This window comes from Cyanistes caeruleus, chromosome 13, assembly GCF_971803275.1.
Source record: "Cyanistes caeruleus chromosome 13, bCyaCae1.hap1.1, whole genome shotgun sequence".
Classification (NCBI taxonomy): domain Eukaryota; kingdom Metazoa; phylum Chordata; class Aves; order Passeriformes; family Paridae; genus Cyanistes; species Cyanistes caeruleus.
Genome location: NC_141713.1, coordinates 9,664,800 through 9,682,225, shown reverse-complemented (window position 1 = coordinate 9,682,225; position 17,426 = coordinate 9,664,800). Strand labels below are relative to the sequence as shown.

The window sequence follows — 17,426 nt, the reverse complement described above, 5'->3', positions numbered from 1 at the left end:
AATAATAGGATTACTTTCTGTGTTTTTAAAAGGAAAAAAAAAAAAAAAAAAGATAAAATAATTTAAAAGCAATTTGTCAATCTACTTTAAAATGGGTTGCATGCTCTCATTATTTTTTGCAGTTTATTCTTATATTTCCTTAGTGCCTGGAAGCATCCATCTAACTGGAGTCAGAGAAGGTTCATGCCCAGTTTCTACCTCACTTTTTTAAGAGTTGTCCTGTGAAATATAGGAGTAGCAATTCAAAGCAGAAGTTTATGTAAATTCAAAGAGCTGTTGTTGTCACACTGTGGTATATGTTGCCCTCTCAATAAAGACAAATGCAGCCAACCAAAAATAATTTCAAATAAGATCTTAGAGAGATCTTATTATGTATGGACACATAAACCAGCAAAACCAGAACAATGCCCTACAGTCAGCACAGGACTCCAACCTGGATGTGAGTACCCAGCAAGGTGTTGAAGGCTACAGAAGTGTAAGAGGCTGATGGAGTGTGAGATGCTGACCACTGGCAGAGTCAGAGAGCATCTGTCAGCATTAATGCACAATAGAACAGATCCTCTAGGCATCCTTTGTGCTTTGGTCTGCTAGAAATCCAGCTTGGGACACACCTTGGAGTGCACACTGATCCTGAACATTTGTAGAGGTGGTCCCACCCTAGGAGCAAACCTTATTCAGACCTTTTTCTTTGTGCTTACCTAGTAAAGACAAACAGATAATCCCAATTTTCCTTCTTAATGTTTTCATTGATGTAGACACTTTGATTATGTCCACTCCACTGTAAAGGAAATAATGTTGGTCACCTGACAGCTTTCTTCTGTATGTGGTGGCTCTTGCTGCTCTGCTCTGGATCACACTAATCTGAGCTGGTTTGGCAGGGGACAGACTGGGACTCTGCAGAGCGGGTGAGGAGCTCTGCATGTGGGTGTCCCTACAGCTTGTACTCGAGTCTGTTTACTTGTTCATATGCACACAAATACTGCTTTTTTGAGCACACATGCATGAGTCAAGGTCTTCATAAAGCTGCTCAAAGGCATGTACAGGTCTCCCAGATGATGAGATGGATCCTGACTTACTCCTCAAAGCTGCACCAAATATGTTCAATTTTCCCCTTCCAATATGCAGTGCTTTGCATTTCATATGGCACTTTAGAAGTTATCAGCTTTTTCATTCAAAATTTATTTTGGGGGTTTTCTTTTTAAATCCCCAGAGAAGAAGAAAAGGTTCCATTTAATCTGCAAATACAGATTTTGACTCTGGTTTCCTTCCAGGCTTATATCATAAAATTCCTTTTATTCGCATTTTATAAAATGAAAGTTAGAGCAATCAGGCACCAATTATGCAAACAGGGTAGATTAGTTTTCTTTTAAACTAATTCAGATCAAAATTGTTGGTCCTGGCAGGCCAAATTATAGAAGAGAAAGGAGAAGGAAAGGACTGTATGTCTTGTCTGTTAGAAACAGGACCCTCATATTGCGCCTTGGCTGTCACAATGACGGCGACAGCCAAGGCTGCAGCAGAGAAGCAGATAATAGGGAAGGGAAAAGATATTCACATTTTTGGTGAAAAAAACTTGATTTTCAAACATGAAGAATTGTATGACCATACATTTCAGCAAAACATTTTGCTCACATGTAAATTTTCTTGTAGCTTGGGAGTTTTTAATTCTCAGGCCCTTTCTACCATCTGTAACTCAATCTCTATTTTTTAAAGAAATTGCAGACATCTGTTTAAATACCCATCTCTTCCGTCAGATGGAATTTTGGATTCAAAAATCTAAGCTCAAAAATAATACTAAAGTTGGATTTCATTTCCAAGCAACCACAGAGTGGCATTTCCAACGCTGCCTTCCCAATCAGCCCACTGTGCAGTGCTGGCTGTGTCGGGCTCTCCAGGACAGCAGCAGTGTCTGCTGGGGGTCTGAGCTGGGCAACAGGGTCCTGCTGCATGGGGACAGAAAGAAGAGGGGAGGTGGCAAAGATCCCCCCAGGCTCATTGCAGGAGCCAGGGGAGGGAAGGAGAAGGAAATGTGGGGTGTTCCTGGAGAACGTAGTGAGAAATGTGTTTTCTTCTTTTTTCAGCCTATCCTTCTCCAAGTCACTCTGTTTTCCAGGGTCTGTGTGTGCCAGCAGGAAGGTCCTTATCCCCCAGCTTCCTCTCCAAGGGTCACTCATCACTGTGTCCCACTGTCTCTCTCTCAAGGAAACACTATACAGAAAGAGAGAATGGGGCCAGAAATTTCAGAGTATTTTAGTTTTCCAGAACTGCTGCCTTGGCTGCAAATATGGTCCAAAATGCCTCATCCTTTGTGTTTCCTTGGGACTTACTCATTGGTGGATTTTAACCCGTAACCAGCTCCTTGCTTGCCTGACTGGAAAGGGAAGGATTTCCTGGGCACAGCACAGGGCTCATTCATTTCCAGGAATGCCCTAATGTATTTCCTTATGCATTTCCTCATAGGCTGAGGTGTGTGGATCCTTGTCTGGATGAATCCCCCAAGGACTGAGCAGCACCAGCAGTGGTGGTGGGAATGAAGCCACACAGGATTTCAAGCCCATTCACAAAACCGGATGGTTGAGGTGTAGTGGTGAATACCCCAAACAATTCACCTGACCTCTTAAAGACACAAGTGGCACCACAGCACAAGGTTTTTCTCCTCCTGTTGTGAAAAATAGCTTGACTTCAGTGAAGTCAGACCTGGCTCAGAGATTGGAAGCTGGCAGGGCCCAGGACATCAGTTATGGGCGTTTTTCACAGACAGGGATAATTTTCATTTGTGAAGAAAATTGTCGCCACAGAAACAATTTTTGCACCATTCTCTGAAAAAAATGTTGAGCTTTTCACCTTGCAGACTGTCCTGTGAAAACCAATTGAGATGCATTTAGGAAGTAGGATAATGTTTTTATGCTTCCAAAATGGATTAGAAAATAAAAACAATAAAATCAAACCAAACAAATAATCCCCCAAAACAACAACCAACCAAACAAACAAGCAAACCCTACTGGTTTTAATTTTTATCACTTTCAAATGAAGTTAAAGACCTTGACTTATACCAGTCCTTTTGTCTAAGTCATGCTAAACTACAAAAATCAATAATAAAAATGAAGCTAGAGGGCCACCAATCATACTGATCTTACTATATAAAAACTCAGATCTCAAAATGTAAAAAATAGCTATTTGACAATAGAATAACAAGATTACAGCTCCCACAAAGGAAGATACAAGGAATACCTTCATGAGAAAATACATTTTAAAGGCCTCAATTGGGTTGAAAGTTGGGCTGGTTATCTTCCTGGATAATTCAAGGAGAGTTTCTGCATTCCTAATTCTACCCAATATTTCTCTGTTCTGCATCAAAACCTGAATGACAAAATACATAAATGCTACCAATCAGTTAAATAAAATGTTTTTTCTTTTTTTAGCTCAGTGTTTTTCTTCTCAGAAAGTATCTACTGCCAACAATCTTAAACTCAATCTTGCAAAATTCCACATAACAGAAGTGATAAAGTTCTTGTATCTAATGGTAAACACAGATTCCACTGTTCTTTGGAAGCATCCTTGGGGGGATGTATAAAATCCATGCTCTGAAAAAATCAGAGCAAAACTTCAGTTTAACACTGTAGGACTTGAGCAAAGTGGAGCAGAACACTTACAACTTCCAGGAAAGCTTTTAACTGTGTTTTATTTTTGTCTTTAGCCAACAGAGAAATATTAATGTACATGCTTCAAAAATGTGAAAAAAAAAAGAAAATTAAGTCAACACTACAAAGTATGGATGGCACATATTCTCTGTTTTTCATTTACCATTTCTTTGCAGGAGAGCACATGATTTATCTTGTGAACATACCAACATTTTTTCTAAATTTAATTTGATCATTTTCCTGCAGGAATAGCCTAATAATCTTAATCTACACCCACCTTTAATAATATTTATTTCTGTTCTTCTGCTCCTCTGTTTCTGACTGAATAGTCTCTCTTTGTCCATCTGGTGAGTACCCTTTTCCCAAAATAGTTCATGACCACTCTTCCCTATATTTGCACAAGAGATGTACTATTATTATATTTGCATGGAAGAAGTTAGGTGATCCTCCAAAAATGTTTTTCAGTGATATCATTTGTCCAACTTGTAAATGGATTTACAGTTCTAAATATGACATCATAAGTGGCATGTGACAGGAGATCTAAGCAAGAAATATTTTGCAGTCTCCTAAAAATCTAGCCAGAATCACTCTTTTTTATATCCTGATTGTTTGCCCAAAATAATTAACACTTGGTCATAGAGAATAACCTGCAGCTATCAGTGTTCAGTATTCAATGTTTTTCCAATATTTAAAGCTGAACTGTTGCTGGATTTAAGAATGTGGCTTTTGAGATACAATTCCACAGCAGAAGCTGTTCTGGGAAGGAGCGGGAGCCAGCCCTGGAAGCATAACAAAGTATGTTTTGAATGCACAGGACATGCAAAGCCACAAATGCCAGCCAGCACCACATGCTTAAAGCTACATTCCACAAACCAGAATTTCCTCGAGCACAGTAATGCCTGCTGTGACAAGTAACTAAAGTCTTGAGAAAACAGCTGCTAAAATGCATTTTCCTCTCCAGCTGAAGGAATTCTCACTACACAGACACCTTCAACAAGGTGACGCTTTGCACTTTCCTTTGTTTTTACATGCAAAGCAACAGCATCCACACAGAAGCCAGCCCTGGCCCCCATGATACCCATGGAAAGAAACCCTTCTTTTGACTTCACTGGGATCATGATTTGGGCATAATTGATTAATCCTCATTCCATTCCTGTGACACAAGGAGGCATACACAGAGATCACTTCACACATCAGTGCAACATGGTGTTTATTCTGGAAAATATCAGCTGTTCCAAAACAGAGGAGCCCAACATGCAGTTTGAAACAGGATGCAACACTATCTCCATCTGAAACAATACAGGAAATGCTGAGTGGCATCACTTAAAATAGATTTTGGCCAGCATACAGGGGTTAAGAGACTTAATTTTCAAAAGGTGTGCTGGGACCTTAAATAACCATGAATAGTCAGGAGTTTGTATTGGTGCCTCGCTGGAAGAGTGGCAGCACACACAGTGTGGTGGTTCCTCTTGCCACAGGAACACATTGCTTCCTTGCTGGATCATCTGCAGCTTTCAACAGGGCTCCCACATCCAACAGAGAGCCACTGCAAAGTCCTGACCCCACAGAATGCAAAATCACAACAGTACTTGGAACCAGTGGAACAGGGACTTCACTGCCTGGAAATAGTCTGTGAGATCTGGCAGCAACATTTCCCATCAGATAGCAACCATGAGATCTTTGATATCTTATGTAACTGCTATCCTTAAATAAATCGTATATCTAGTTCATCATTTTTCCCCCTGATTTAATTAGAATCGTGCTTAGTTCTTCAGGTTGGTGAAGTTTTATCTTGCAATATGCTGCAGATGCTACTGCTTGGAGATTAATGTTTGCTTTTTAATTAAAGTTTTTACTTGGGAGGTTTGTGATATCTCTACACTACCATTTAAGACCAAGAAAATAACTGTGTATTATTCTTAAAATGGGCAGCCATAGCATAAGGAACAATCATATTCAGCATATCACCAAGATCTACTGTGTGGTTTTAATTTATATGTGAGATTTTCTTAGCTTGTTTGTAATGAGCCTCCATCAGAAGCTCTATCAGAACCATGCATTTTCCATGATCTCTGTATTTTTAAGTTTAGACTGTTGAGTAGTCAGCAAGATCTTCTGCACTAGTTCCCCACCAGCATCATAAAGTTCAGCTGCCATGAGCAGCTGATTGCCCCCACAGCAGAGCTCTGCAGGTGGACTGGGGACAGGGAAGACACAGCTACAACTCAAGAATGCAGGAAAGAGAGACCTGAAATGGGGAGGGTGAGCTGGGCCACAAGAACAGCACTGTGGAAAGGTTCCAGGAGAGGAAACTGCTGCAGGAGGCTGGGGCAAAGATGGAGAAGGAATTACAGCAGAACTAAGGGAGGCAAGGATGCTGTGCCCACACATCTGAGGCAAAGGGGTGCCCTGGGAGGGCAGGAGGGGATGCAGAGGGGGAACAGCCAATATATAATCTCCTGAAAGATTAGGAACCCTTGTTTGCTGGAAAGAATGATCTCAAATCCTAATTTAGTAACAGGAGGGAGAGTTATTACTGCTCTGAGCAGTGTTGGCCCAGACCCCCAGAAAAGCACCAAGCACCACACAGCACAGACATAAACTGAAAAGATAGTCCCTTGTCAAAGAGTTTCCAGGTTTTGTGTAGAGCAAGGCACAATGCAGGGATGAACAGAGGAGTGCTCCCAACAGGGAGCAGACTGCTCAGTCCAGCTTTGCAAAATCCTGCAGGCTTCTCTGCAGCTCAGCTAATTCACTTATGCCTTATTTCACTGTAGCACAGTGTGGTCTCAATGCTGATTGGTATGTCTGGAAAAATTCTGATTTGCAACTTTTAAAAACAGTTACTTAACACTAAAAAGGCACCCTCAATTTAAGTTTGAGTTAGTACAAAGCAGGCCTATAGTTAAGCCCTTGCTTTCTCTAATGGCCCTTAAGAGGAGCTACAAAGAACATTCAGAAACTCTCCTTACATGCAAAGACAAGAAGGGAGACCAATTCCTGTCAGATTCTTAGTACAGCCATCTGGGAAGAGCCACGTATCTGATGGAAGGAGCATTACTTAGACCAGTTCCACTGACCTCAGCCTTGAGAGGGAACAAGACCCTGAAATGCTGTTCTCTTTCAGTGCCTTTAGCAGGACCTGAACCCGTGCTCACACATTACACACCGACAGCAGGACAGGTGGGAGCAGGGGCCTCATGGCACATCTACCTGCAGGTTTCGGACCTGGGCTTGAGAGAGAGCACGAGAGCCTCAGGGCAATGTTCCAGTGCTGAGAGAATGACACCCTTCTGGGAAGGGAGACCCTGGGAGTAAAACAGGAGACCTAGGTATCCTCTTTAGAGGTTGAATATTTGACTTTGTATCCGAGGCAACTGATTGGAGTGCAACAGGCAAGCTGCATCAAGTGTCCAACTCAGGAGAAACACCAAACCTTTGCTGAAAGGCATAACCACTTCCCCCTGCTAGATCCTGGGTTTTGCAAGCATCTGAGCTTCTGATTTAAACACAGCAGCAATTGCTACCAGATGTGCATGTCGGGGCCCTGAATGCACTGACAGCCCGTAATTGGCGCCCCTGCCCCAGGCGTGGGGGCCCTCGGTCCCTGCCCAGCTCTGTTGGGCTGCAGATCCAGCCTTGCTGTGCCTGTTCATCTGGGCAGTGACCCACGTGCTGACCTGAATTTCTGCCTTGCCTTGGACTTGTCTCATGCCTGTGAACTTGTCTGCACTGCTGACAAGCATCAGCTGCCAAGCATGGCCAGCGCTGCTCGGGGGCTGTGGGATGGGCCCCCACCCTGCTGGCCATGCTACCCTCCTGTCCCTCTCTGCTCCCTGACAGCAAAGAGGAAATGCTCTAAATTCCCCTTCCAAACACAGATGGGTGCTACTGATTGGTATTTAACTTAAAAGCTGGTGTTTCCATACTGCAGGGGATTTGAATGTTTTAGACTGGATATGGACAAGAGAAATGAGACAAAACTGAAATTAAATATCCAACTGTAAAAGAAAATTGAGTTTGAACAGAATGTAGTGCTAGAAACTTCTGCAAGTACCTTCTTTGTATTTTGCAACTGTCTTAACAATAGGTAATCCATGGTAGCACTGATTCATACGTCCCCACTTGCAGAATTACTTGACATCTAAAAAGCATCTGAGTTGGAGTTGAGACAGCCTGACGATCATGATGAATTTGATATCTAAGCATTTGGATACTCTCAAGCAGTTCCACAGAAGTACATGCAGAGTGCCTGAATATTCCTCCCACTTTTTTCTTTTAATTTTTTTTTTTTTTCTTCCAATTTGTACAGTATCTACATCTAGGAAACAACCTGTGCACCAGATGTGCTGTGTAAAACTTCTGCCTGCCCCCCAGCCCTAGCATGTGTGCCCCACGGGGTCTAACCCACCTCCACCCCAAATGAGAAACATATGGAGCACCATGAATGGCAGAAACAAGACTTCACTTTGAACTACATTCCTCCTATCAAAGAGTCCTCTGTCTTGCCTTCTTCTTCTCCATTCCTCTGGGTAATCACGAGGAAAGAACCAAACATTCAGAAAAGCCTCCTGGGGTCAAATTCATAGCTAGTGTAACTCTGCTGAAGTTAATGGTGTTGCACCTTGGATTGAAATGGCACCACAATATTAAAAACCAGAGACAGCATACTACCCTGTAATTACTGTCTAAGAGAGAAAAAAATAATAAAAATGATTCATTCTTATAGACCCCAAAGGGCACAGCTGGCTTAGTCAGTTTAAAAGGTGAAAATAAAAGAAGGCAGCTAGAATGTAGTGATTTTAAACTTGTATATATGTATATAAATATGGATAAATGATAGTCAGATTTTAAGAACAATATGCTAGAAATATAATTTGATGTGACTGTGAGTTTGAAAAGACAGACAGCAGAAGTAGCTCTTTGGAAAATTAAAGGCCTTCTTTCATAAGGGCATAAATTAGGAATAAATTCCTTCTAAACAAACATTATACTGTTTCAAATTTAATGCAAAGGATTTGGGCCCTGCAGCACCGAAATTGTCATTCTGTAACACAATCAAGCACCAGAAGTTGCATTCCCCCCTTTTTTAAAAAAGGATAATGTTATTTTTTTTAGCCAGTTAACATTTAAAGGTCATTGTTATGGGAAGGAAACATTTATTGTATTAAGTTTAGTGAAGTCATTAGAAACGTGCGGTCTGCTCCTTTATGGACTTTAAAACACCATATGGAGGTGTGTGAGAGACACTCTAAAGCTCAGTGACACTGTACAGTGTAACAGCAAAGGCAAAGCAGAGATCTGACAGAAGAGCTGCATGGGCTTCAGAGGCATTTGTCAGCAGCAGCTGTTGTATCTCCATCTTTCTTGTTATTTAAGTGAGGTTCATCTAGGCAATAATCCTTTCCAGCCAAAGGAATAAAATCCCACTATGAGAACTCATCTTCTGAGTGCAGGAGGTCCTAGAGAAAGAACACAAGCCCCAATATTTCTGCAGATTGGCTAAACAGTATCTCTGCTTACCTATCTCCCAGTGCAATGAATGATTGAGCAAACACTTGGTGCTCATTATTGTCAGATGTCCCCTGGTGGTCTTACAGCCTCTCGTGCCCACAGAAACACAGCTTTCCTTTATGTGTAATCAATAACAAGGCTGCCACGCATGCCCTTTGTACCTGCTGGAGCCAGAACACAAAGTCTTGCTCTCCCTAGCTGTGCCAGACATCACCATTTCCTAGAATAAATTACCTGGGGAAATCAGGTTTCCTTGTACAAACAAGCCAGGCTTTCAGTTACACAGTAACTGAGACATTCAAAAAACGTGGGGAGAGGAAAATTGGCTGACAGGAAACCACTGAGAAGTTTCAGCAAGCCAAGAAAAAAATCAGAGTTTTGAAGACAAATTTTCACCAAAATTTTTTCCGATATGTTACCTTGACATTAAAAATCCCCAGCAGGATCCATAACCATCTATGGATGCTTTTTTGCTGCTTATTTGTTTATACACAAATATTCCCTCAATCAGACAGGCCGTGATTACAAGTTATGTTAGTTTCCTAGTTGATTTCTCAAAGTAGATATTAACACTAGAGAAAAAGAATTCCTCCTGTTTAAAGATATAGAAATGCCCCCCCAATAAAAGTCATTTTCCTTTTCCCTTGCTACTGAGATAGACACATGCTGACTTTTCATTAAAAATGTCACAGCTGTCAAGCTCTACTGAGACAGAGCAATGAAAACAGTCTTAAAGATAACAGAAAATTGCAAAATATGTAAGATTTTAAACAAATAAAATTTGAACAATGTTTTCCTTTTGCTCCTTGGTATAGGCTGGTTATCTTCTACATCAGATTTACCTCTTTACCCAAGAAATGTCTGTAATAAGAAGGGCTAGAAATTAATTTTCAAATGAAAGCTGAGTATAATGAAAATACATGAAAACACATCCCACTGAAGCTGGGGATTTAGGCAAAATATCACACACAAAGGCCTGTGACAGAACAGCAAGAGTTAGCAAGGCTAAATAGCTATTAAAACCCCTGTCATTTTCCATTGTTTCAAGGCAAACAAGACTTCCCTAGTTTTAGCACATACTCCTTTGTTCAGCCAGGAAGATCCATTCTACAAAAGCTTAATTAATTTCCAATAGGCTACAAGGAAGAAGTCTTACTTTAAGTTTTAGAAGATAAGACTTCATCTAACAGCACGTTATTTAACATAATGAAATCCACAGGAAAAAAGCAAACCCTTTGAGGCTTTATCACACTGCAGTAGACTTCAGAGATGCTGATTACGAGATCGTGTTCACACAGAAACAACACATTAATTACATAGAGAGCCTTGAAGTGAGCAGAAAGATTGCAAGAGTGGATTATCAATTTCTCTGTCTTGACAACACTTGGAGCTTGACCTTTAAAGCACTCAGGCACCTAGTCTGTAGGTATGCACTATGTGAGGCATTTCGTGGGAGTTGAAAGTTCTACTCGGTGACAATACTCATTTCTGAGTGCCTTTATTCCTTTAAAAATCATCTGTCACTTCAGGTTTTTCATATGCAGTTTGAATTTTAGAATAACACCTATGAGAAATCCTAGAATTTGACTGGATCATGATCTCCTTCTTGATATAACCCAAAGTAGGCATAAACACATGTGACAAAAAGGAAATCAAAAGTATCATGCATAAATATATATTATATATAATTGTTTGCCACTCTTGTTTAGCCATTCCCTACAAGTGTTTTTCTATGCAAAATATGATGAGAGCACTTTTCCAAAACTGTAATTTTGGAAATATACTGCTTATAGGATTACAAGGGGCCCATGCCTTCAACCAAACTTATATTTATGCCTAAATTATGTAAATACTTACCTGTATGGATGACTTGAGTCTATAATTAAAGGTTTAATATTAAAGTTTGATCTTTTAATGAAAAATGTCACCCATGAAACTGCAGACTAGAGCCACAAAAATAAAGGCGTGTGTACCTTTTATTAAGAATCATCTCCTTAACTTTATGCGTGAAATCCTCTGTAGACACACCTGAAACTGCAATAATGAAACATGTCTGGAAAAGAAATAAAATCCTACTTCTGCCCATTTCAAAGAGGCAATCAGTAGGAGAGGGATTATAAGGGGAAACTTAGGCGAAAAGATATTATTTTTCAGGCTCAATGACAATTTGTTTGGCTTAGAACTAGCTACCCAGGCAAAGGTGCTTGCATTATGCTGTTTGGATTGAGGTCATCATTTTCTATTCTGCAAGTGACAATACATACCTGCTGTAGATCACACAGGACAGCAGACTGCAATTTCTGCTGTTTATATCAAACAAAGGACACTTTTTCGTTCTAGTATTTTTGGAGAGTTGGATGCTGCTATTGCTGTTGCTGGGGTATTTTGTTTCAAGTGATCTACCTGATTATCAGTCTCCATGCTTTGCTTGTGCCTGCGAGCAATAGAATCTCTAGCAGAGCTTGTAAAAAACCATTGTTTTCTGTAAGGGTCCTATAAAAAAAAAACATTTCTTATAAACAGCACAGGAGATCGTTTAAAATTCATTGGCTTAAGTGTTGGGGAAATTAGTCAGCACTGCAAAGACATCGTCGCTGTGGGAACAAGGCAAACTGGGGACCAGGGACACCGACACCATTTCTGCTGAGGGAAGGTCTGGATGTCCTAACCTCACCCGCATTAAAGGTGACAAGCCTGAAGTTCTGAGGCCCACACAGAACTTCATCTTCATCATGAAGGGTGACAAGGCTGACCGCTGTCTGCAGCACTGGGCGGCAGCGCAAATGTGCTGCTTGGAGCAAGCACCAGCACAGAATTATTTTGGTTTACACCGAGTTACTTGCCTGCCAAAACGCTTCACGTAATCTTACCTTCCTCAGGTAGCAGTCAACACACCCCGAAGTCTTTTATACTAGAAATACACTTAAATGGCATTATAGAGAGCCACAGACGCTATGCTGACTTCGCCTTTTTCATTTGGACCTTTAACCTTGGCTTAAAACCCAAACATTTCAGGTGTCGCCTCTTTAAAAGCCATGTGGCAGCGAAAGAAAGCGCCACACAAGCCTCAATACTACTCCTGCCAACGCGCTTTGTATCCAGCCCTGACCGGAGGGAATCGCTGGTACCACCTGTGCCCGACCCAGTGTCCCGCCCCGGTGTGTCCCGGTGTGCCCTGTCCCGCCCCGGTGTGTCCCGTGTCCCTCCCCGGTGTCCCCGTGTCCCTCCCCGGTGTGTCCCGGTGTGCCCTGTCCCGCCCCGGTGTGTCCCGGTGTGTCCCGTGTCCCTCCCCGGTGTGCCCTGTCCCTCCCCGGTGTGTCCCGTGTCCCTCCCCGGTGTGCCCGTGTCCCTCCCCGGTGTGCCCGTGTCCCTCCCCGGTGTGTCCCGTGTCCCTCCCCGGTGTCCCCGTGTCCCTCCCCGGTGTGTCCCGTGTCCCGCCCCGGAAGAGGCGGATCGCGGCGGCGGCGGCTCCGGCGGCTGAGGCGCGGTGAGGGGCGGCGGGTGGGTGCGGGGGAGGGAGCGAGGCCGTGAGGGGAGGAGGGAGCGGGAGCGACCCCCGCGTCCGCCCTCAGCTTTATCCGGCCCGCTGTGAGGGGACGGGGCTCCGGCGGAGCCCTCCTGGGGAGCCAGCCCCTTCCGTCGCTCTCTGCTTGGCCTTGGGTGCAGGGGGGTGCCGGCTGTCCCGGTACGGGCCCCGCGGGATGAAGGTGGTATTAACAGGATAAACTGAGGGCAGCAGCTCCAGCTGGAGAGAAGCTGTAGCGGCGGGTCCCCGGGCAGTGCTACCCCCGCCGCCCTCAGCCCGACCGCCATAGACTTGGGGAGAGAAGTTCCTTGGAGATAGCCCGTAATAAAAAACTAATGAGGTTAGCTCCTGGCAGAGGAAAGGAGGATGAGTTATTCCTGCAGGAATAACTCCTACACCCGCCTCGGGGAGGGCTGCCCGGGGCTCCGGAGGCAGCAGACACGGATGTCTGAGGCTGCTGAAGGGGAGCTGGGGCACAGGAGCGCTGCAGCGATTCCCCGGGAACACCCCACTTTCCTGGGGCCCAGGCTGCTCATGGAGAAGCCCCAGACCAGGCTTGGTCTTTGAGGGTGTATATTTTATATCTTTTAGCTCTTGGGGTCCTGCCAGCAAGTCTTTGGGAGACAGCAGAAGAGCTTGTTCTGGAAGTCCAGAGCCAGATACTATAAATGCTCTAAATTTTGTGTGACTTGTTAAAACAATGGGTTTAGAGCCTTTCTGATTTGCTATTAAGACTAGAATTTGCTGATGTACAGTACCAGATAACACCACCATCTGAATGGCAAATGCATATATACAAAAAAAAGGAAACTAAGGCCTTAAACACAAATCCCATCAGACAGGCATATTATGAGGTAATTTAGCATCCTCTTAGGTGCTAACCTTTCCCTGAATCAAGTTATTAACACATAAATTACTGTGAATAAATCTGATGATTTTGCCTGTCGTGCTGATTATGTGTATCTGTAGGCTTTGCATGTTATTCTACCTTAGCAAACGTTTGAAGTTGACTGTAGGAATTTTTTTCCTGTCCAAAGTCAGTATCAGGAGTAGATGGGGAGCATGTTCTGAAGTACTTTTTCCTGAGGCATCTATGCTGTCTTCCCAAAGCCCAACAGCTGTGTTAATCTGAGTGTAGCTTTCTCTTGTCCTTCATTTTCACTGCATGGATTTTGGTCGCTTTTACGATGAGAGTCTTATACATTGCTAAAGCCATTTTCATTGTGTTCATGTTCAAAGGTTTCAGAATGGCTTCCTTGGCTGACATGCCCCCAGATTATGAAATGATGTTTGCTCATCGATTCACATCGGATGATGAAGAATACCAAGAATATCTAAAACGCCCTGCGGATCCCCCTCCTATAGTTGAAGAGTGGAGGAACAGATCTGGTGGCAACCAGAGAAACAGAGATCGGTACTGGTTTTTCCTTTTAATCGTGGTAATTTCACATAAATACAGTTAAATGATAACTGATTTCAGAAGAAGCATAGGAGTCTGTTCTGTTCATTGAAGTATTTCCTTGTTACTTTGTAAGTAACAATGTTTAAGAGAAATACCATCTTCTCTGAAAAGCAATGAGGTTTTACATTTCCTCTATATTGACTGGGAAAGTTTTTGCATTGTGTATAAAAGTACTAAATTATTTGCTTTTTAGTAAAGAAGGAGCTAGAAGCACTGAACCCATTGCTCTAGGGTTTGTTATTGCTCAGCCAGAAACATTTTTCCAGAGGGAAAAAGATGAGATTTCTGCAAAACTAAGCAGCCTATCTTATGTTGGCTGATAACTGGCAGAAAGATATGCAAAAGAAGCAGCTACTAGTGTGATTATCTGTTACTAGCTGCCCATAAAACATTTCATTTGTAAGCTAAATATTTCCTGTACTTTTTAAGATTAGCCTGTATTTCTTTTATTCAGTAGAAGTGACTGTAAAATCAATCATCCCATCTGTCTGGAAAGTACAGTGTTACCTGCCACAGCAGAATACTTTGAATTATTTCTTCAAGATGTAATTGCAGCTTTTTACGGAATTTTGGACAGAATTTTGAGTGACTGAAAAACAAAAATTACAGCATATAGTACATTCGGTAATACTAACATCAGCCTTTAATATAAAGCAGTTAAACTCAGTCCAGCCAACAATTAGAAAAACTCCTTAGCTAAATATCTAAATAAGATTTGTGCCTTATCTGAAGAAAAGGGGGACAACATTGTAATTTTTTCTCACCTTAGAAGCTTGTCATTAAGTTAAACACAGAACCACAGATTAAAAACAGGTGATTGTTTAATATGTTCTTAAAAACTTTGTGGCTCTTTGAACTGATGAACTCTTATACCTACACTATAGTCACAAAGTGAGCTTTTTGCAAATGTTATTTGTCTGCACCACACCATTTGCAAACAGAATGACTATGAGGCAGCTCAGACATTGAGAGGAACTGAGATAGGGCTGAAAAGACAAAATTTAGATTGAACAATGGCTAAATACACTAATAAAGTAGAGTGTCTTGAATGTGGGAATCTACAGGAGACTGTGGTAGCAGTGTTTTAGCAGTAGTATGTATTTTAGGGAATATTCAAATTCCAGGACTCAGTGCTGTTAGGTAGCTGTAACTGTATTGAAGCCTGCTTTGCCAAAGCTTTCAGCCATGAAGCTTCTGGATGGAAACTGGCTTTGATGCACTACAGATGTGCCTTGGGGTTGATTTTTAGATTTATGGTCTGTTTGAGTCTCTGTTAAAACTTCCAGCAGTTCACCTAATGCCTGGGAGTGCTTTGTGTTAGGAAACAGACTGTCCAAATGTTGTGTTGAGTGATCTCAGATGACTGTAGGTATGTTTTCATGAGTCTGTCATATAAACATATAAATATTTGAGTGTATTTACAGTTCCATGACAGTTTTAATGAAAACTGCCAAACATAAGAGTTCATTATAATTCATTTTTTTAGACTTGATATAATTTATGTCAGGCTTTGATATATCTTCTCTTTGCAGGTTTCAAGATGGCAGATATTTTAGAGGGGACAGATACAACTGGCAAGGTGACTACAGAGCTAATCAGAGACCAGATAGAGGCTGGGGTAACAACTACCAGCAGTACAGACAAGGACAATCCTACTCATCCCACTACGGACAATATGGCTACAACTCCTACAACCCAGGGCCTCGTTACCATCCCTACTGACATCCTTGTGGGTTCAAAGTCCAGTGATGCTATGTAACAAATTCAGTTAGCTTTTAGTTTTCTTATTTTTTCCACCATTTTATAGATAACTGAAGAATCAGTGTTACAGTCCAGTGCTGTTTTTCTGTAGTGTGAAAAAGTGAACTCCTTTTATGAATAATAAAAGTGTATTATATGGAGTTTGTTTAGAGTCTGTAGATTCTAGATTAATTTTTTATCTCCTTCTTTTGTCTGAATATGTATTGTGCATGTTTTTTCTTCCATCACTGAGATTTCTCTGTGTTACATTTTAGAAACCAGAATAGGTGAGGGGAGGATAGGATTGCTGTGGTTTGTACACAGCCTGTAGCAGTGGCACATTGCCTTAAGACAGCTCTTTTGGAAAATAACATTCTGTGTCTTTCTGTGGAGACAATTTCTTAGTTTGGCTTTTGACAGTGAGAAGCTCATTTTGGTTTGAATTTCAGATGCCTTAAAACTGAGAAGAGAGATCCTATTACTGGAATATTTTATGGGGTCGGCATAGTGTCTGTTGACTCAATTGCTTCAATGCATTTGCAGTATTCCTCTTGAAGCGTGGTCTAAACGTTGAATTAAAAAAAAAGTAGTTAAATATGTATCTTCTTGTAGCAGTTCAGTGATATGTAAGTTTTACCTGAGAAGTAATATCAAACTTAGATTAATACGTGACATCTTCAAATAAATTTGGTGTGTGCGTAATAAATTTTGGAATTCCCATTCCAGTAAAGCTGTAAAATTTTGATGCTATTGTAGTTTGTATGAAATACTTTGTGCATGTTATAGAAAAAATGAACTATGATCAGTACTGGTCTGTACTTTTTTCTGTATGGGAAAATAGCATAAACAGTGCAGAGTGTTACTCAGTCCTTAGAATTTAAGATTTATGGGTTTTTTTAAGAATTCACACAATAAAAGTATAATTCACATGTAAGGATGTTTCTGAGCATTTCTGAAACCTACTTTTGAGACATTCAGGATTGCAACATTGTCTTCTCAGCCAGCAGCTGAACAAGGAGCTGGACTGACAGGGAAGTGCTAATACTGGACAGCTGTGGGCTTCAGTTAGAAGAACGGCCTACTCAGCTGCAAGCAGAAGGATGAGACACATTGTGATTAATTAGAAGTCTGGAGTGTTAATCCACTCTCTGCATTCTGCTCTAATAGGGTCAGAGTTCCCTGTTTCCCCATTTACGTGACCAGCTAATTTGTATCAAGGGAGCAATGTGTGTCTTTGTACTTGACATTTTCTTCAGCTGCTGTGCAGAAACAGGGCCCCATCCCTGCTGACTGCTGTAAAAGTCATGGCATTATGTGAAAAGGAGCACAAATTAGTGCATCTTGATTTAAAGATAAAGTACAGAACTCAAAAGCAGAGTTCCCTAGCTGATCAGATGCTTTTAGGAGCTAAAGGGTGTGTTTACACAGAAAGAGCCACTGTATGGAGCTTTTACATAGGCTGTGATAACACAAGTGTCTTCACCTACCTGCTAAGTATTTCTTTTCTGCTTTTCATACAACACTGTTCGCTCTGATACAGGTT

General features: G+C 41.7%; 1 protein-coding gene and 2 long non-coding RNA genes across 7 annotated transcripts; 1 reads left to right on the top strand and 2 right to left on the bottom strand.

Annotated features, from left to right (window-relative positions):
- Window positions 1-337: 337 nt before the first annotated feature.
- Window positions 338-4,029, bottom strand: LOC147650691 (uncharacterized). Its single transcript, XR_015276036.1, has 3 exons — window positions 3,919-4,029; window positions 3,232-3,360; window positions 338-2,857 (listed from the first exon to the last, which is right to left on the bottom strand). It is a non-coding gene; the product is annotated as an uncharacterized LOC147650691 (long non-coding RNA).
- A 4,936-nt stretch (window positions 4,030-8,965) lies between these two features.
- On the bottom strand, window positions 8,966-12,261 carry LOC111934079 (uncharacterized). Its single transcript, XR_002867010.2, has 4 exons — window positions 12,026-12,261; window positions 11,559-11,648; window positions 11,129-11,189; window positions 8,966-9,103 (listed from the first exon to the last, which is right to left on the bottom strand). It is a non-coding gene; the product is annotated as an uncharacterized LOC111934079 (long non-coding RNA).
- Window positions 12,262-12,510: 249 nt separating this feature from the next.
- On the top strand, window positions 12,511-16,817 carry RAMAC (RNA guanine-7 methyltransferase activating subunit). Of its 5 annotated transcripts, none has more exons than XM_086849854.1 (3): window positions 12,511-12,642; window positions 13,921-14,095; window positions 15,676-16,817. In XM_086849854.1, exons 2-3 carry the CDS (start codon window positions 13,929-13,931, stop codon window positions 15,863-15,865), a joined length of 357 nt encoding a protein of 118 aa, XP_086705980.1. In that variant the 5' UTR covers window positions 12,511-12,642; window positions 13,921-13,928; the 3' UTR covers window positions 15,866-16,817. The 5 variants fall into 5 exon arrangements, with proteins under 5 accessions (XP_086705980.1, XP_086705979.1, XP_023804598.1 ...); XM_086849853.1 differs by having other exon boundaries at window positions 12,597-12,656; XM_023948830.2 differs by having other exon boundaries at window positions 12,634-13,021.
- Window positions 16,818-17,426: the final 609 nt, after the last annotated feature.